General features: G+C 40.7%; 1 protein-coding gene across 6 annotated transcripts in view; it reads left to right on the top strand.

The window, feature by feature from the left end:
* Window positions 1-20,981, top strand: part of Klhl32 (kelch like family member 32) — a 235,073-nt gene that overhangs the window by 184,072 nt on the left and 30,020 nt on the right. For all 6 annotated transcript variants that reach the window (XM_085839454.1, XM_085839453.1, XM_021160284.3 and 3 more), the window contains one exon: window positions 16,834-17,560. In XM_085839454.1, coding sequence (XP_085695580.1) covers window positions 16,834-17,560 — 727 coding nt within the window. The remainder of the gene's footprint in view (window positions 1-16,833; window positions 17,561-20,981) is intronic.

The following is a 20,981-nucleotide window of genomic DNA, read 5'->3' on the forward strand; positions in this document are numbered from 1 at the left end:
CTACTTATTGTTTAAATGATAAAATTTACCAAGCATTTTCACATGTTATTGTATTCATAATCTTCTTGAAAACCAGATGACATAGGAAATATCCCAGTGTACAGATGCTGACACGGCCTTGGTGGTTTTCCTAAGTGCACAGATACATCGTTACAGAAATAGTTGTGAGTGTGTGGGCTGAGTGTGTGGTGGGCGCTAAGGCTCTAATCCTCACACATATGAGATAAGCTCCAGTTTATCTGAGCTACAATCTCATCAGGAAAATAGGTTTTTGTTCTCATATCCTACTTCCTTTCTATCTTGCCGCATTTCTCTCACAGGGTATGTGGCAAATAGTCATCCAAGAACACACCAAGAGTCCCTGGGAGTTCAGCTGTGTTATCCTGACAATGCCCTCACTACCTTCAGTGCTTAGAGGCGAATGTAAATGGTGGGCCACAAAGGGTACTCCATTCCCTGCTTACCAGCGGGGCACAGCAGCATTTTCTCTCATATCCAGGGTTATTCCAGTAGTATATGCTTATTTCTGATTTGCCAAATGCATAGTCCCTTTATCGTTCAGGATGCTATACATCAAATATAAACTGGCATCTTAGTTAGATATTTTATGTCATCAGCTACTATCATATAACAAACAATCCTTGGTCTCATTGGCTAGATGGATACCTATTGTTCTTCTGCTCACTGTTATAAAAATACCGAAGGTTAGTTATAGTGCATTACTTCTATATTTATGCATTTGTTTTGGTCAAATGGGAGGTGAGCAAGAACGAGTTTCATTTTTCCTGAGTGCTGTGTTGGGTGATGTCTGTACAGGTCGTGTTGGTTGTATTTTATTGTCCTGCAATTGAGGAAGTTCACCAGTCTGGACACAAACTTTATGTACAAAGCATATTAAATATTTTACTTACATGTAATATTTAATCCCAGTAGTCTAAATAATTAGTAGCATTTTGAAATAGTTATCTTGAAGTTTTAAGACGTTTTTGTTTCTTTGGTTGAGATTAATTTGTATAAGAGATCTAGCTATTAATATATATGATGGATTGTTTATGTTGGGCCCAGGGAGTGGCACTATTAGAAGTTGTGACCCTGATGGAGTAGGTGTGTCCTTGTTGGAGAAGGTGTGCCACTGTATACGTGGGCTCAATACCCTCATCCTAGCTTCCTGGAAGCCAGTAGTCTGCTAGCAGCCTTCAGATGAAGATGTAGAACTCTTAGCTCCTCCTGTGTCATGCCTGCCTGGATGCTGCCATGCTCCTACCTTGATAATAATGGACTGAACTTCTGAACCTATAAGCCAGCTCCAAATAAATGATAACCTGTTAAGAGTTGCCTTGATCATGGTGTCTATGCAGCAGTAAAACCCTAACTAAGACAATATATTAATGCATTAATATATTAGATGATACATTCTGATCAAAGCTCTTTAAAGGGAATGAAAAATCTTCATAAAACCATGTGATAAACTAGTTTTCTGCTTGTGGGCCTCTGTGTACAGAGTCCTTCACATTCAAACATGCTGTGCTGGTTAGCTTTTATTGATTTCACACAAACTAGAGTCACCTAGAAAAGTGAACCCCAGTTGGAGAATTGCCTCTATCAAATTGGTCCACATGTCTGTGAAGCGTTTTCTTGATTGCTGATTGAGGTAGAAGGCTCTGCCCACTGTGGGTGATGCCATCCCTGGGCAGGTAGGCTTGGATTGTGTAAGAAAGATAGCTAAACAAGCCAGAGGTGCAAGCATTTAAGCAGATTTTCTCCATAGTCTCTGTTTTCGTTTCTGCCTTGGCTTCCTTTGATGATAGACCATAACCTGTAAGCCAACAAACCCTTTATTCTCCCAGGTTTGGCAATATTGGGAAAGCAGCTTAGGACACATGCAGATCTCTTGCTGAGTACAGGATTATGAATACAAAGTCTCTCTTTGTTTTTCTGAAAACTATTCATTCTATGGAAACCCGTGGCGTGGATACCAGGCAGAGGTACAGCAGTTCATTTTTTTCCAATTTTTTATTAGATATTTTCTTCTTCTTTTTTTTTTAATATTTTTATTACATATTTTCCTCAATTACATTTCCAATGCTATCCCAAAAGTCCCCCATAGTGCCCCCCACTTCCCTACCCCACCCATTCCCATTCTTTTGGCCCTGGCATTCCCCTATATTGGGGCATATAAAGTTTGCAAGTCCAATGGGCCTCTCTTTCCATTGATGGCTGACTAGGCCATCTTTCGATACATATGCAGCTAGAGACAAGAGCTCCGGGGTTCTGGTTAGTACATCATGTTGTTCCAACAATAGGGTTGCAGATCCCTTTAGCTCCTTGGGTACTTTCTCTAGCTTCTCCATTGGGAGCCCTGTGATACATCCAATAGCTGACTGTGAAATCCACTCCTGTGTTTGCTAGGCTCCGGCATCGTCTCACAAGAGACAGCTATATTTGGGTCCTTTCAGCAAAATCTTGCTAGTGTATGCAATGGTGTCAGCGTTTAGAAGCTGATTATGGGATGGATCCCTGGATACGACAGTCTCTAAATGGTCCATCCTTTCATTACAGCTACGAACTTTGTCTCTGTAACTCCTTCCCTGGGTGTTTTGTTCCCAATTCTAAGAAGGTGCACAGTATCCACACTTTGGTCTTCATTCTTCTTGAGTTTCATGCGTTTAGCAAATTGTATCTTATATCTTGGGTATCCTAAGTTTTGGGCTAATATCCACTTATCAGTGAATACATATTGTGTGAGTTCTTTTGTGATTGTGTTACTTCACTCAAGATGATGCCCTCCAGGTCCATCCATTTGGCTAGGAATTTCATAAATTCATTCTTTTTAATAGCTGAGTAGTACTCCATTGTATAAATGTACCATAATTTCTGTATCCATTCCTCTGTTGAGGGACATCTGGGTTCTTTCCAGCTTCTGGCTATTATAAATAGGGCTGCTATGAACATAGTGGAGCATGTGTCCTTTTTACCGGTTGGGACATCTTCTGGATATATGCCCAGGAGAGGTATTGCTGGATCCTCCGGTAGTACTATGTCCAATTTTCTGAGGAACCGCCAGACTGATTTCCAGAGTGGTTGTACAAGCTTGCAATCCCACCAACAATGGAGGAGTGTTCCTCTTTCTCCACATCCTCTCCAGCATCTGCTGTCACCTGAATTTTTGATCTTAGCCATTCTGACTGGTGTGAGGTGGAATCTCAGGGTTGTTTTGATTTGCATTTCCCTGATGATTAAGGATGTTGAACATTTTTTCAGGTGCTTCTCTGCCATTCGGTATTCCTCAGGTGAGAATTCTTTGTTCAGTTCTGAGCCCCATTTTTTAATGGGGTTATTTGACTTTCTGGAGTCCACCTTCTTGAGTTCTTTATATATATTGGATATTAGTCCCTTATCTGATTTAGGATAGGTGAAGATCCTTTCCCAATCTGTTGGTGGTTTTTTTGTGTTATTGATGGTGTCTTTAGCCTTGCAGAAGCTTTGTAGTTTCAAGAGGTCCCACTTGTCAATTCTCGATCTTACAGCACAAGCCATTACTGTTCTATTCAGGAATTTTTCCCCTGTGCCCATATCTTCAAGGCTTTTCCCCACTTTCTCCTCTATAAGTTTCAGTGTCTCTGGTTTTATGTGAAGTTCTTTGATCCACTTAGACTTGACCTTAGTACAAGGAGATAGGAATGGATCGATTCGCATTCTTCTACATGTTAACAACCAGTTGTGCCAGCACCATTTGTTGAAAATGCTGTGTTTCTTCCACTGGATGTTTTTAGCTCCCTTGTCGAAGATCAAGTGACCATAGGTGTGTGGGTTCATTTCTGGGTCTTCAATTCTATTCCATTGGTCTATTTGTCTGTCACTATACCAGTACCATGCAGTTTTTATCACAATTGCTCTGTAGTAGAGCTTTAGGTCCGGCATGGTGATTCCACCAGAGGTTCTTTTATCCTTGAGAAGAGTTTTTGCTATCCTAGGTTTTTTGTTATTCCAGATGAATTTACAGATTGCACTTTCTAATTCGTTGAAGAATTGATTTGGAATTTTGATGGGGATTGCATTGAATCTGTAGATTGCTTTTGGCAAGATAGCCATTTTTACAATGTTGATCCTGCCAATCCATGAGCATGGGAGATCTTTCCATCTTCTGAGATCTTCTAGAATTTCTTTCTTCAGAGACTTGAAGTTTTTATTATACAGATCTTTCACTTCCTTAGTTAGAGTCACGCCAAGATATTTTATATTATTTGTGACTATTGAGAAGGGTGTTGTTTCCCTAATTTCTTTCTCAGCCTGTTTATTCTTTGTGTAGAGAAAGGCCATTGGTTTGTTTGAGTTAATTTTATATCCAGCTACTTCACCGAAGCTGTTTATCAGGCTTAGGAGTTCTCTGGTGGAATTTTTAGGGTCACTTATATATACTATCATATCATCTGCAAAGAGTGATATTTTGACTTCATCTTTTCCAATTTGTATCCCTTTGATCTCCTTTTGTTGTCGAATTGCTCTGGCTAGGACTTCAAGTACAATGTTGAATAGGTATGGAGAAAGTGGACAGCCTTGTCTAGTCCCTGATTTTAGAGGGATTGCTTCAAGCTTCTGACCATTTACTTTGATGTTGGCTACTGGTTTGCTGTAGATTGCTTTTATCATGTTTAGGTATGGGCATTGAATTCCTGATCTTTCCAAGACTTTTATCATGAATGGGTGTTGGATCTTGTCAAATGCTTTTTCCGCATCTAACGAGATGACCATGTGGTTTTTGTCTTTGAGTTTGTTTATATACTGGATTACGTTGATGGATTTCCGTATATTGAACCATCCCTGCATCCCTGGGATGAAACCTACTTGGTCAGGATGGACGATTGTTTTGATGTGTTCTTGGATTCGGTTAGCAAGAACTTTATTGAGGATTTTTGCATCAATATTCATAAGGGATATTGGTCTGAAGTTTTCTATCTTTGTTGGGTCTTTTTGTGGTTTAGGTATCAGAGTAATTGTGGCTTCATAGAATGAGTTGGGTAGAGTACCTTCTGTTTCTATTTTGTGGAATATTTTGTGAAGAACTGGGATTAGATCTTCTTTGAAGGTCTGATAGAACTCTGCACTAAACCCATCTGGTCCTGGGCTTTTTTTAGTTGGGAGACTATTAATGACTGCTTCTATTTCTTTGGGGGATATAGGGCTGTTTAGATCATTAACCTGATCTTGATTCAACTTTGGTACCTGGTATCTGTCTAGAAACTTCTCCATTTCATCCAGGTTCTCCAGTTTTGTTGAGTATAGCCCTTGGTAGAAGGATCTGATGGTGTTTTGGATGTCTTCAGGATCTGTTGATATGTCTCCTTTTTCATTTCTGATTTTGTTAATTAGGATGCTTTCCCTGTGCCCTCTAGTGAGTCTGGCTAAGGGTTTATCTATCTTGTTGATTTTTTCAAAGAACCAGCTCCTTGATTGGTTGATTCTTTGAATAGTTTTTCTTGTTTCCACTTGGTTGATTTCGCCCCTGAGTTTGATTATTTCCTGCTGTCTACTCCTCTTGGCTGAATTTGCTTCCTTTTGTTCTAGTGCTTTTAGGTATGTTGTCAAGCTGCTAATGTGTGCTCTCTCTAGTTTCCTTTTGGAGGCACTCAGATCTATGAGTTTTCCTCTTAGAAATGCTTTCATTGCGTCCCATAAGTTTGGGTATGTTGTGGCTTCATTTTCATTGAACTCTAAAAAGTCCTTAATTTCTTTCTTTATTCCTTCCTTGACCAAGGTATCATTGAGAAGAGTGTTGTTCAGTTTCCACGTGAAGGTTGGCTTTCTATTATTTATTTTGTTATTGAAGATCAGCCTTAGTCCATGGTGATCTGATAGGATCCATGGGACAATTTCAATATTTTTGTATCTGTTGAGGCCTGTTTTGTGACCAGTTATGTGGTCAATTTTGGAGAAGGTACCATGAGGTGCTGAGAAGAAGGTATATCCTTTTGTTTTAGGATAGAATGTTCTGTAGATATCTGCCAGATCCATTTGATTCATAATTTCTCTTAGTTTCTCTGTGTCCCTGTTTAGTTTCTGTTTCCATGATCTGTCCATTGGTGAAAGTGGTGTGTTGAAGTCTCCCACTATTATTGTATGAGGTGCAATGTGTGCTTTGAGATTTACTAAAGTTTCTTTAATGAATGTGGCTGCCTTTGTATTTGGAGCATAGATATTCAGGATTGATAGTTCCTCTTGGAGGATTTTACCTTTGATGAGTATGAAGTGTCCCTCCCTGTCTTTTTTAATGACTTTGGGTTGGAAGTCAATCTTATCAGATATTAGAATGGCTACTCCAGCTTGTTTCTTCATGCCATTTGCTTGGAAAATTGTTTTCCAGCCTTTCATTCTGAGGTAGTGTCTATCTTTTTCTCTGAGATGAGTTTCCTGTAAGCAGCAAAATGTTGGGTCTTGTTTGTGTAGCCAGTTTGTTAGTCTACGTCTTTTTATCGGGGAGTTGAGTCCATTAATATTAAGAGATATTAAGGAAAAGTAATTGTTGTTTCCTGTTATTTTTGTTGTTAAAGTTGGCATTCTGTTCTTGTGGCTGTCTTCTTTTAGGTTTGTTGAGGGATTACCTTCTTGTTGTTTCTAGGGCGTGGTTCCTGTCCTTGTATTGGTTTTTTTCTGTTATTATCCTTTGAAGGGCTGGATTCCTGGAGAGATAATGTGTGAATTTGGTTTTGTCCTGGAATACTTTGGTTTCTCCATCTATGTTAATTGAGAGTTTGGCTGGGTATAGTAGCCTGGGCTGGAATTTGTGTTCTTTTAGTGTCTGTATAACATCCGTCCAGGATCTTCTGGCTTTCATAGTCTTTGGTGAGAAATCTGGTGTAATTCTGATAGGCTTGCCTTTATATGTTACTTGGCCTTTTTCTCTTACTGCTTTTAGTATTCTATCTTTATTTAGAGCATTTGTTGTTCTGATTATTATGTGTCGGGAGGTATTTCTTTTCTGGTGCAGTCTATTTGGAGTTCTGTAGGCTTCTTCTATGTTCATGGGCATCTCTTTCTTTAGATTTGGGAAGTTTTCTTCTATAATTTTGTTGAAGATGTTTGCTGGTCCTTTGAGTTGAAAATCTTCATTCTCATCCACTCCTATTATCCGTAGGTTTGGTCTTCTCATTGTGTCCTGTATTTCTTGGATGTTTTGAGTTAGGATCTTTTTGCATTTTACATTTTCCTTGATTGTTGTGCCGATGTTCTCTATGGAATCTTCTGCACCTGAGATTCTCTCTTCCATCTCTTGTATTCTGTTGCTGATGCTGGTATCTATGGTTCCAGGTTTCTTTCCTAGGGTTTTTATCTCCAGTGTTGCCTCATTTTGGGTTTTCTTTATTGTGTCTACTTTCCTTTTTAGGTCTAGTATGGTTTTGTTCATTTCCATCATCTGTTTGGATGTGTTTTCCTGTTTTTCATTAAGGGCTTCTACCTGTTTGATTATGTTATCCTGTTTTTCTTTAAGGATTTGTAACTCTTTAGCAGTGTTCTCCTGCAATTCTTTAAGGGATTTTTGTGCTTCCTCTTTACTGTCTTCTACCTGTTTACCAGTGTTCCTTTGTATTTCTTTAAGTGTGTTATTAAAGTCCGACTTGAAGTCCTCTACCATCATCAGGAGATATGCTTTTAGATCCGTGTCTAGCTTTTCCGGTGTGTTGGGGTGCCCTGGACTGGGCGAAGTGGGAGTGCTGGGTTCTGATGATGGTGAGTGGTCTTGGTTTCTGTTAGTAAGATTATTACGTTTACCTTTCGCCATCTGGTAATCTCTGGGGTTAGTTGTTGTCGTTGTCACTGTTTAAAGATTGGAGCAGAAGCTGTGTTCCACTCACCAGCAGTCTCAAAATCCTGTGGCGGGGGTCGTGGGTAGCTGGCGGGTGTCCGCCGACCCTGCGCTCTAGCTACCCCGGTGCTGATCCGGCCGGATCAGATATTTTCTTCATTTACATTTCAAATGCTATCCCAAAAGTCCCCTATACCCTCCCCCACCCTGCTCCCCTATCCACCCACTCTCACTTCCTGGCCCTGGTGTTCCCCTGTATTGAGGCATATAAAGTTTGCAAGACCAAGGGGCCTCTCTTCCCATTGATGGCCGACTAGGCCATCTTCTGCTACATATGCAGCTAGAGATACGAGCTCCGCGGGTACTGGTTAGTTCATATTGTTGTTCCTCCTATAGGGTTACAGACCCCTTCAGCTCCTTGGGTACTTTCTCTAGCTCCTCCATTGTTGGCCCTGTGTTCCATCCAACAGATGACTGTGAGCATCCACTTCTGTATTTGCCAGGCACTGGCATAGCCTCACACGAGACAGATATATCAGGGTCCTTTCAGCAAAATCTTCACAGCAGTTCATTTTAGTTGCCTATCCCACAGATGGGAGATTTGGGGAATTTTATTTTAAAATATTTTTGATACACAGGTGATAGGAACCCAGAGAAAGGAAAGACTGCTATCAATTCCTCATTTATGATCGAGGAGAAGTGGCTGGCCCAGTGCCAGCTACAGCCTTCCCTTTTCTTTCATATGTTATATTTTTAACTTGGTCACAGGATACCAGTTTCCATATCATTACATCTTTATTTTAGTGTTCTCTCTCTTTCTCTCTCTCCCCCTACCTTTGTCTTCAGTCAGCATCTTCCTCAGCTTAAAGCTTTCCATGTGGTATTTCTCCCCTTCGACTTTCATGTTACCAACAGTCTACTGTCTTCTCTTCCTTAACCTATTAGGTGTTTTCTCTCTTTCAGTGATGCAAAGGTCGGCCAGTCAGACTGAATTATAAGCAGATAAATTCTGGGTAACCAGCTAGCTCTACAACAATAAATACTGAACCTTCCTCTTTTCTCATTTGAAATTTCTCTTCTTCCATGTATAAAAACTGCTTTTAAAAAAATCGTGTGTATGAAGCAAATGTGCAGCTTGGTGTTCGTGTGGATCCTGAACAACTGGAATGGGGGCTATCCCAAAAGCTGTTGCCTGTATGTGGTATATGTTCTTCGAGCTGGGCTGCCTGTTTGGCCTCAATGGGGGAGGAAGCACCTAGCCTCACAGAGACTTGAAGTGCCAGGGTGGAAGGGCACCCACTCAGAGGAGAAAGGGAAGGGGAATATGGGAAAGTTTGTGGAAGGGTGTGACTGGGAGGGGGCAGTGAGTGCAATGTAAAGTGAATAAGTACAACTAAAAAACTTAAAAGGAAAAGAAAGAAGAATCCGAAAGACTAAACCAAAGCGTGTGGTTTAAACTCCTGACTGTCTGGAGTGTGGGTGTGTGGTAGGGCTTGGGGAAAGGCCTGGGATGGTTTTCATCACAGTTCCTGGAGCCTAGGTCTATATTCTCCTCTGTAGGTGAGACTTGTGTTTGGTGTCAAGGGCTCTTGCCTTTGGAGCCTTGATGTCTATATAAAGACATTTATTAGAGCACACGTTTTATGCAAAGGGGTGAAAATAAAAGCATTTATCAATGTCCCAACTTCATAAAATTTTAAATGAGCAATGAAAGAACATGCTATCATCACATCTGCTAAGCTGAATCTTTGTTTAAAACCTGTCATGGTTTTTCTTTTCCTACAACACATGATCCTGGGACCTCCCTCATAAGATTTGATTCCATTGAAATATGTTTCTCGGAGGAAAAATCACCTATGCATCATATGTCTGCAGTCAGCTCTAATGGTTAATGTGCAACCTTCCTTGAAAAATCTGTTTTACAAGCAAAATGTTGACACAGTTTTAATTATAGCACTCGAGTGAGCACTGCTGTGATTTTTAATACTCCTCCATGGTAACATTGCCGCTGTTCTCATAGACAAAACTCTGCTCTGACATTCTGTGCTTTCCAATGCTTTGGGGTTTTATGGGAACACTGCCTTCTTTCAGTTGAAATTTTTATTGTGTCTTAAAGAAAAGAATGTGATCTCAAGGTTTGGTGTATTTATTTATTAATATAAGCATTGTCTATGACAGTTATTATTTAATGTTACCATGTGGACCTTTCATGAGTCACCTTAAGGAGGGGGCTTCTTTATAAGACAGTATAGCAAGTTTAGATGCCTGCTTACTTGCAGAAACTTCCCACATTTTTTTCTGAGACAGGGTTTCTCTGTGTAGCCCTGGCTGTCCTGGAACTCACTCTGTAGACCAGGCTGGCCTCGAACTCAGAAATCTGCCTGCCTCTGCCTCCCAAGTGCTGGGATTAAAAGCATGTATCACCACTGCCTAGCTCTTTTCACATTTTTAACCTAAAACTATATTGATATTAAACTGATATTACACTGAACATTCATGTTTTCCAGAAATAGAGTCATGTTAAAATGGTATGTAAGACAATGTGCTTTAACATAGCAAGAATCAGTGAACTCTCTTCTGTGCTCATGATTAAAAGAGAGAGGCAACTTGAGAGCTCATCTACACATTGTATTCATTATGTTTAAATGTGCTGATCGGCCTTCCTGCTCACTGCCCACGTCTACTCTTTAACATCCCGGGCTCTTTGGGAGGTTCATGGATGTCAGCTGGTTGATTAGTTATTGTGTCCTTCCTTACTGCTTTCTGAAGTGACACAGATGTGGTTTAAGATACTGTTCAGGCTCGGAGGTGAGAGCACTCTAGTCTGTCTCAATGGGAAGGACATATAGTCCCATGAACCTTTACAGCATGGCTCCTGATAGAAAAAAAAAAAAAGGAAAAAGGAAAGGTCAGCCTGCATCCTCCCCGAGGCTGAATACAGCCAAGCTAAGGCCAGGGCAGAAGAGAAGCTGAACACCAAAGTAACAGTCACTGCTTACTTGGCACTGGCTGCGAGAGAGTATGGTTCTCAATGAAAAGAGGATGTGTCATCAAGACCAAACAGCTATCACTTGAAAATGGGTTATATGATTTCATCTTGCTTCAATGTTAAGATTTGATCAACTTGATCACTCATCTCATGAAAACCTGATTTTTCATGTCTTAAATAACTTTAAAAATATGTATTAACTACATTATCATCCATACATAATATATTCTGATTATATTCACCTTATCTCTCTTCCTCTCCATTGATCTTCTTGCTCTTCCTCCAACTAGTTCTTCTAGGTTCATGTCTTCATGTCAAGTGTGATCCAGTTTGTTTAATTAGGGTTTCTTGCATGACTGTGGATGAGGAGTTATTTACAGGAATGTGGCAACTTACCAGTGGCTACACCACTGAACACTTCCTCCCTAGGAGCCATTAGAACACCCCCATCAAGAACTTTCATTTAAGGGAGTGTGTTTCACACACCTGTCCTGTGTAAAGTTTCAACTGTGTGCAAGAACACACTGATGTATCTTTTGGAGTTAGAGTTCATAATTAATATATTTTCTAGATGTCTGAGACTACAAATTTGTGTTTTGATTTTTATTGCTTTGGGGTCAAGTTATATAGTGTGTATAAGTAGAGTTAGACTTCGAAACATCTGCTTTTTTAGCTTTGAAATCAGCAGTTTCCAACTGTGTCCAACATGAACAGTAAAGGACACAGCCTGAGGGCTTGATGCTACAAATATAATATTTGTTCATGTGATGTAACTCTGAGTGAGTATGTGAGTCAACTACATGTGCTTGTTTTGTTTTGTTTTTGTTTTTGTTTTCAAGACAGGGTTTCTCTGTGTAGCCTCCGCTACCTGGAACTCACTTTGTAGACCAGGCTGGCCTCGAACTCAGAAATCCGCCTGCCTCTGCCTCCCAAGTGCTGGGATTAAAGGTGTGCACCACCACCACCTGGCTACATGTGTTATTTTAAAAGAAAACATGGATTTCAAAATTATATGCTACTATATTTAGCACTATGTGTATATGTATTCTATATTATACTCCCTAAAGTAGCACTCAACAGAGAAATAGTGAGGAAAACAGAAAAAAGAATACATTTCCATTTGTCTTTGATCCCAATTGAGTTTATAAGGAATAACTTGGCATTCATAAATTTTATATATATATATATGTACATATATGTGTGTTTATATGTATATATGCATGTGTACATATTTACATATATGTGTATATATTTATGTATGTGTGTATATATTTATGTAGCTGTCTTCAGATACACCAGAAGAGGGCATCAGATCTCATTATAGATGGTTGTGAGCCACCATCTGTAATGGTGGGAATTGAACTCAGGGCCTCTGGAAGAGCAGTCAGTGCTCTTAACCACTGACGCATCTCTCCAGCCCACACACACATTTTTTTTTCTATAAGAACATTGAACAATAAAGACATAAAACATGTCATATCCCTGACATGTGTGGGGGTGCTCTTTACCTGCAAGACCTTTAACTGATACCTTTAAATGTATGTTGTTTATTTTTTTAAGGAACTCATGAGATTTGCTGAAAAATATTGCCAACTTGTTCTGGAGCAAAGTATAGTCATTTTACAAGTATCCTTTATTGTCTTGTCTGCAGAGTTTACAGTCATTTGAATTGCATAGTAGAGTAAATTTGCTTGGGTTCTACTTTACAGTTATTGATGAGAAAATAAAGACAAATTGGTATAATAGGGTGATACATTGTGTAATTTGAAGAGTGGGTTTCTAGTTGCAGTGATTATGCTAAGTATTTAGATGGCTTGCATTAAACACCAGCTAACTGGTCTCAATTTAATTTATACTTGTAAAATTAAGACACTGAAACCAAACGGATTTTAAAGTTTATTTTTACCTGAAAGTTTCATCATGAATTTGAAAGCTTAAAAGACTACAGTGTCCATTGCTCTGTCAAGAACCTCAAATATGAGTTTCATCATCAAGTATGCAAGGGGAAAAACACGGGCTTTATACATCTAAGGTGAGAGCAACGCATGCTACAATGTGGAGTTTTGAGAGTTTGTAGAGACCTTATAGAAAAGCCATGAAGATGAGATAATACAATAACAATGGAAGCCTGTGGTTGATGGATTAAATTAATAAACATGTAAAGGGACAAAGAACTGGTAATGCTTAAGAAAACTAGAAGAAACAGACTAAGAACAGCTATAAATAAAGTTCTGTCCATGTGGCAATTATTCATAGCACCATAGTCCCGGCGCTGTCCTTATCAAAGATACGAGGCTGAGACTGACTAGCTGAGGTCGGGCTAAGCTTCTTGTGATTTGGGAAGGGACAGTTCCCTGTGGAGTTGTTTGAGCTGAGGTAGGCAGAAGGCACACAGGAGAATCCCCTGTTGTTCCTGGACATAATGGTGCACAATACCAGAAGATTTTGGCAAAATCTTGCCTACATGTCAATTTCTAAAAACTCTTTGTAGTGAGTTCCCAAACTGAATTTATGATTTCTTTTATATATGTTGGCTTTCTCAACAAAAAGATGGGAGATACAACCGTGATGGTGGTGGTGGTGGTGGTGGTGGTGGTGGTGGTGGTGGTGGTGGTGGTGGTGGTGGTGGTGTGTGAGAGAGACTTTACTTTCAGATACTCAGATATACTGGTGGTTATAGTGGTAAGGATGTTGGCAGGATACAATGAATAAGAGTAGTGTTCTAGCCTCCTATAGGGTATGCTTCCTAACTGCTGTGCCATCTGGAAAGCCATCAGTTTCCAGGATAACCTTTCCGACATATAATCTATAAAATATACAGCACAGCTAAGTGGGTTCTTAAACACTGTTGTGCTTCAGGGATGAGCTTGCTTTCAATGGTCTCTCAGCTCCCTAAGCAAGGGTTAAAATACTTGTGCCACTGTATGCTCCTGAGGCTCGCAGCATAAATGTAGTTGTGTATTGGCCTATTGTTTTCATTCAGTGGTTCTCAACCTTTCTAATGCTGCAACCCCAAAGGGATACAGTTCCTCATGTTGTGGTGACCCCCCAACCATGGAATGATTTTATCGCAACTCCATAATGGCAAATTTACTACTGCTATGAATTGTAATGGAAGTATCTAATATGGAGGATATCTGACATGCAACCCTAAAAAGGGGGGGGGAGGGGAGGGCGACCTACAGGTTGAGAACTTCTGCTTTAAATTGTCTTTTCTAGGTCTTTCATTATTTGGCTAACCATGAATCATCACTGGTCTCAGTGGGGTTTTCTCCTTTACATTTTTGAATAAATGATAAAGACAGCAGAGTCACAATTATGTTTTGAATATACAGCAGAGTCACGATTCTGTTTTGATATGAAGCATTCTCTGCAGACTCATGTTTGTACACTGTCACCAGCTGGTCACTCCTATTTAGGAAGCTGCGGAATCTTTAGAGGTTGCTCTGCTAACAGAGGCAGTTCCCTGGCAGTAGATCTTTGAAGATTATAGACTTTGTGGCTTCTGGTCTCAATCTCAGCTTTCTGATTGGCAATGACCTTCTGCCTAGCAGCCCCTTGCTCTTGTCACTACAGAGGATACTGTTTCCCCCCTGAGCTTTCCTAGTCTCCATGGACTGTAATCCTCTGAGACTGTGAGCCAGAGCACATCTTTCTTCCCTTAAGTTGCTTCTGACATGCATTTTATGACAGTGAAAAGAACATTACAGGCACACTGACATTGGCCTATGCAGCATGTAGGCAGACACAGTGGCAGTGGTCTGTGCGGCACGTACGGTTTGTCAGAAAGTTCTCAGATCTCACCACTCTGTGTAGGAAGACAGAATCTGTATTTGAACCAGAAAACTGGATAACTCATATGCAACTGAGGTTTCAAGCTGACAGCAGAACAGTTATATATTACATTTCCTTTTGATCTAGATAAACTTATCTAGATCAGACTTGTATGTTCTGAAAATGTCAGTAAATTATAAAAGTGTAAAAATGATATCTAGAAACAAAAATGATCTCAAAACCAAGCTATTATTCATTCACAGACTACTTTATAGTATTAACATGTAGTATTGGGGGAAACCATGCAAGGACTGCTTCAGAAGATATGTAACATGGCATGGGAAGCAAAAGTCACTGGCCACTAGTTGGTTCCTAAAAGCAAAGCAAAGCTGAGACTTGTGTACCTTTCATGTCAATAGTGACACCATGACCTAGAAAGAGAAAAAGAAACTGTTTGTAGATGATGTGGAAGACTGATTATGGCTTAGGAAAACTGATTTATGGAGAGAGAAAGAACTAACAAAACGGGCAGCACCAGGCTAGGAGAGAGGCTTTGGGGTGTTTGCCTCGTGCCATTTCTTTGGAGTCCAGGACAAAGAGAACTGGTTGGATGCTTAGAAACTGGTTCACGGCAAACTCCCATCAAGTGCAGCTGCTCACATGGGGAGCAGTGACAGAGGCTGTGTCAGAAAACTTAACATGGTGCCTAAGAAGCAACCTTTGGTGGGGTAACGTTTATTTCTGAGAACTTTAGAAGGCTTTGTAAGCAACTAACAAAAACCATTGATTATGTTACTGAGTTATCACCATGTTGGAATAATTGGAGGCCCTGTCTCTCAAAACTTCTAAAACCGAGATGGAAAGGTCATAGGATGCTCTGTGTGAGAGCACTCTACACGCTGGCAGAGAATGGGTATTACTGCCAGTGTTCCCATACAAAGGTGTGTTCACTTCACTTGGCTCATGTGTTATCAAAATAAAAGCGCACTCTTCTAAAAGAGTCATCTACAAAGGGTCATTCATTGGTACCTTGTAGGGTTCTTTTTCCCATTTAATTTAATTACTCAGTAGTTAATGAAGAGAGGGGCTCACTGCATAACAGAGGTAGCCTCTCTTCCTCCACCTATTTTTTCCAGGTGGATGCAGAAACCTTGGACATCTGGAACCATCCACTGCCTTAGCGAACTTAGTAGTGATTCCTTATACCAGTTTAAGATCAGCTTATTTCACCAGGCAGCAATGGTCTGAGGGTGGCACACGTCCTCTTTTGTCTTCCTAGAGATTAAGCAACATCTAAACAGGAAGAAACTGAACCACAGTTCCATAAGACGAAAAGCAATAAGCACTTAGTTACATCCAGTATTCAAATCCATTATTTTCCCCTGCCAAGTCCTTTAGTTCCACTTTAGTACTTTCTAGGAGACTTGGTTTCATTTGAATACTTCTAGGAATTATTAATGTCAGACTTGTCAACTGATCCACTCCATATACTAGTTGATGTCAGTATGGAGAATGGTTTAACAAACTCAAATATCAAGTCACATTAATTGGGAAGATAACATTGCATTCTGCCATTATCTCCATAATATAAAATAAGTGATTCCATCCACTGTTTGTGGATATGGTTCTTAACCAACTGCTAGCATCTTACCTTGCAACTAACAACTGTGTGCAAGGTCAAAAGTAGTAGGAAGGGAAAGATTATATAAGTTTCATTGTTACTTGATCTATTCTAGCTTCCTGCTGGTTGCTCTACCTACCATACGTGTGGAAGGGGGACTTCTCTTTTTTGTAAATCACTCAGCTAGTGGCATATTGATTTTCTCTCAAGAGCACCCTGTGTTCTCAGGTGATCACATGTTTTCTCACATTATTCATATTGACAGAGCACCTTTGTTCCTGGTTGACATACATTATTGAGCTATGATGGTGCTACCTACCATGGGCTTTCCCCGGCAGTCAGGTGATAGGGCTTCAGTGCAGGAGATGGGAGGGAACAGGCTGTTTCACAGTATTTCTGTTCTTTGAAAAGCAATTATTGTTCATCTGAAAACATGTCATAAGCTCTGAGAGCACTGCTTAGCAGGCTTCCTCACTCCAACAGCAATGCCTTGAGGTCCCTTGTGTCGCTGCTGGTACAGAGGAAAAACCTGGGCACCAAAATATTCCAGTGCTGCGCTATACAGGAGAGATGTTGTTGCTATCTGAAAGAATAAAGGTGGCTTGCCACGTGTGGTTGCTGTTCTCACCTCACCTCCTTCTGTTTCAGCTAGCTGTGAGGTGGCTGGAACACAATTGCCATTACCAGCATCTGGACGAGCTCCTGCAATACATCCGCTTTGGCCTAATGGATGTGGATACACTCCACACGGTTGCCCTATCCCATCCCCTGGTGCAGGCAAGTGAGACGGCAACTGCCCTTGTCAACGAGGCCCTGGAATACCACCAAAGCATCTATGCACAGCCTGTGTGGCAGACCCGCCGGACAAAACCACGATTCCAGTCGGATACTCTCTATATTATTGGTGGGAAGAAGCGTGAGGTCTGCAAAGTCAAGGAACTTCGGTACTTCAATCCCGTGGACCAGGAGAATGCCCTCATAGCCGCCATTGCCAACTGGAGCGAGCTGGCTCCCATGCCGGTGGGAAGGAGCCATCACTGTGTGGCAGTCATGGGGGACTTCCTGTTTGTAGCAGGAGGAGAAGTGGAACATGCCAGTGGCCGGACATGTGCCGTGAGGACAGCCTGTCGCTATGACCCCCGCAGTAATTCCTGGGCAGAGATAGCTCCCATGAAAAACTGCCGGGAACATTTTGTGCTGGGTGCCATGGATGAATACCTCTATGCAGTAGGGGGCAGAAATGAACTGCGCCAAGTTCTACCTACAGTTGAACGATACTGCCCCAAGAAGAACAAATGGACTTTTGTGCAGTCCTTTGACAGATCCCTCTCGTGTCACGCAGGATATGTGGCTGATGGTCTTCTTTGGATATCAGGTAGAGCGCGCCTCCTATGCTGGGTTTACTGAAAAATACTTTTGCTGTGGCTTAAATTTAAAAGTCATCTTCTGGAGAGTAGCCCTAAGGAGTTGAACAGTTGAGCCAAGGATGCCATTTTTAGCTAATTAAGTATCATTTATTGAGCACCTACTCTATAGAGAGCCATGACATTGGAAATAATTGACCTTCCTGTGATTTTTTTCTGAGTGGTGACTGTTGTAAAAATTCAGGATGAAAATCACTGGGCCATCACACCTGTTTTCCTGCCGAGCCTTGTATTGCTCACTCTCTGTCAGCTCTTGATGATCTGTGGGGGGACATCCACGACCACTGTTTTAGCCAAGTCCTTTGCTTCTGCTTTCACTCTTGGCTGCCCAGCTCAGAGCCATTTCTTCGGAGGCAGGAGAAATGGAATCCTAGTAAATCCATTTGGCTGAGTATAATAAGAGACTCTCTTCCAGGGCTTAGCTGTGCTGTCTATTGGAGGAAGGGATTAAAAGCTCTTGTGTTATCTGTGAGTGGTAGTTCCTGGTGCCATCCATTCCTGCATACTCTCCCATTCGTCCTGACCATCTGTAGGAAGTTTAAAGGCTGTTTCCATTTTCTCTTTTCACTTATGTTTAAACAAACACCTTTTGCTTATGGAAAAACTAAGGAAACTAGTGAACAGGCTATACGGTAACATAGCTTCAAGCAGTCGTTGCTCATCTTTCTCCACCCTGGCTTTCTTTAGCCCCTCCTAGCTGCCATGCTCTTGTACAGAAGTCTATGAGGCATGCACCACCAGTCTCACAACACCAACCTCAGGGTTGTTCTGTTCTCAGGGGCAAAAGCTACTTCATCTCTCAGTTGGAGGATAGCCATTTTGTAACCCAAATAGAAGCTGGGTTTCTGCATCACCAAGAACATATAGATAACACAAAGATCCCTCAGTTAGATATCGGAAGGCAACCCTGATGCTCAGACTTAGACGAAGTAACCACATTAGGAAGTGAAGGCCTCTGGGATTTCCCCAGTTGACATTCCAGTGTTTAAAATGTCAATTTTGACAAAAATTATCCCTAGATTAAATTAGTTTTGGCTCTGTTCATTTTTCCTTCTACTATCTTCAATAACCCAGGAGACAGAGCCTCAGCTTCTCTGGTTGAAGTTATTTTCATTGCAGTAACCTACCTTATATTAGAATTTAAGTAGTTGATGAATTAATTGCATGAAGTAAAGACTAAGTATGTGACGAGGATAAGTGAGAACCCAATATTTACTGTTCCTATATACCAAATAAAAACATTAGAAATTAGTGTATATGTAGAAACACTTGAATAACATTCTTATTTATTGGTAGCTTCTTTCCTCTCCTATAAATACGTATTTTAACTATTAAAAGAGTCACCAGGACTGTGGTTGGTTTTGATGAAGAAATTTCCAAATGGCCGTGACTGAGACTTTACTAATAACAGGAAGCCTGGATTTTCCTGAACACAGAGCAGTGATGAGTTTATGAAATCAATGAAGTTTTTATTTTCTCACAATTTACATTTCTTTGACTCATTTGGGTTCACATGTTGCTAATGCAGTATACTCTTAAAATTTGCAATGTGCTTTCTAAATTTTGCATGAATTTCACATAAATATTTTAATAAGTGTGTCTAGTTTGGCACGGCAAAATATAGCTTTTTTCATTAATTTATTTATTTATTCATGTTATATCCCCATATCATCCCACATCCTCCCAGTTCTCCCCCATATCCTTGATTTCCCCCACTTACTCATGAAGCTGTGACTACCCTCCAGCCCTTTCAGTGATGCTTAAGGGGGTAGACGTTCGGAAACCTGGCCCGGCCTACCATCCTGGGATCAAGTGTCTTCCCTTTCAATAAGGGTCAATGTTTCCTCTTTCCAATTTCTTACATCTATCAACTTACTGTATATATTATTATCACCTCACTTTGCTTTCCTCCTACTGTGAAAGGAATACGTTTCCTTTGTTCCTTGAACCAATGAACGCTGTCTGTGTTAACCGTATTTAATGAAAATAATCAGAATTTTCTCAGACTTCCTTCTCCCTACTGTGCACTTGAGATGAGACGCTCACTTCCCTGTGTAGACTATGAGACCTTTAATTGGCAAGAAGAGGAAATCACCAGTGACATTTCTAATACCTGTGGTCGTCTGCCTCTTTCCTCGGGCCTAACTTATAATAAATCAATTGCGAATGTAGCCATGAGTGGAGCAGGCTGGCTGTGTTTGCTCCTGGGCCCCTTTAAAAGGAGACAAGATTCCATCTTCCTGTCTCTGATTTGGAAGTGGTAGCTTGGTTTACTGGAACAGATGAAAGTGAGTGAAGCTAGTTGTTCTTAACGTTGACCAAATAATCAAGTATTTCCGGTTGGTAGAGGAGGGTTGAGTCATTGCCATCCTCCCGGTACTTTGCAAGCTTTATCAGGGGTAGGGGTGGTGTGGATTAATAAGCATGTGGGCTGTAGAGGCTTAGTTCCCTTCCATAGAACGCAGAATGAATGTGTCCTCAGAGACTTGGTATTTGTACTGTGTTTATTCCTGCTTTGTGCCCCATCCTGTTCTGTCCATTCAGGGTCAAGGCATTTTGCAAACTTCACGACTTCTCAGGATGAGAACCAGAGAATTCCGAAAGCTAAGTTGGATGGCTATGCCTGTTAGCGTTTAATTTAAGATGTTAGAGGCAGTCACATTTTAAAGGCTTCTGTAGCATTTGACGCTGTGCCCAGTGCACAAGTGCTCGATCACTTTTTGGGTTGACATCCACATTTCCGAAGTGAAAGAAGCATGAAACCTCCTGTAGCTGTGTTTTTAAATACACGCTCTCTGTTGTATCGGATGGCACGTAGACCACTGAAAAGGTTCTTGTGTGTTTGTATGAAGGAAAATTCATCTGAGCCCATCGTGCACAACTTACCTGTCTCTTTCTATCAGATGGCAGCAAAAGAGTGAGATGCTAACCATGACACTGGTGCTTAAAACCAGAAAACAAGACAAACGGCGAAGTAGTTACTCAGAAGCCTCATGTCATATTTCCTTGATTTTTTCTTAGTAAATGCTGTATCCCTCTATACTATGGTGCTGTGCCATAGATAAATATGATTAATTCAGTAAACACACCTCCTGCCCTCTAGAAGCTGACAAAGTTTTTTGCTTTTATTTTTACTTTTTTAGATATGTCACTAATGATAGAACCTATGTTAACCCTTCTTTAATTTCCTAACAACTATGTTTATTTTCATCTTAGCTGGGTTTAGGCGAAGCTTCTGCTGCCCCATTTCAAATCACTTTAATGCACTCAATCTACTGAAAGAACTGTAGGTTTTCTACTATTCTTCTAAAATTAAAACTCCGTCATTTGTAAGTAATGCTGTTCAAATACCACAGCTTTGGTTTTCCTCTA

The sequence above is a fragment of the Mus caroli genome, unplaced genomic scaffold (assembly GCF_978045245.1).
Source record: "Mus caroli unplaced genomic scaffold, Mus_caroli_1 scaffold_6, whole genome shotgun sequence".
In the NCBI taxonomy this organism is placed as follows: Eukaryota; Metazoa; Chordata; class Mammalia; order Rodentia; family Muridae; genus Mus; species Mus caroli.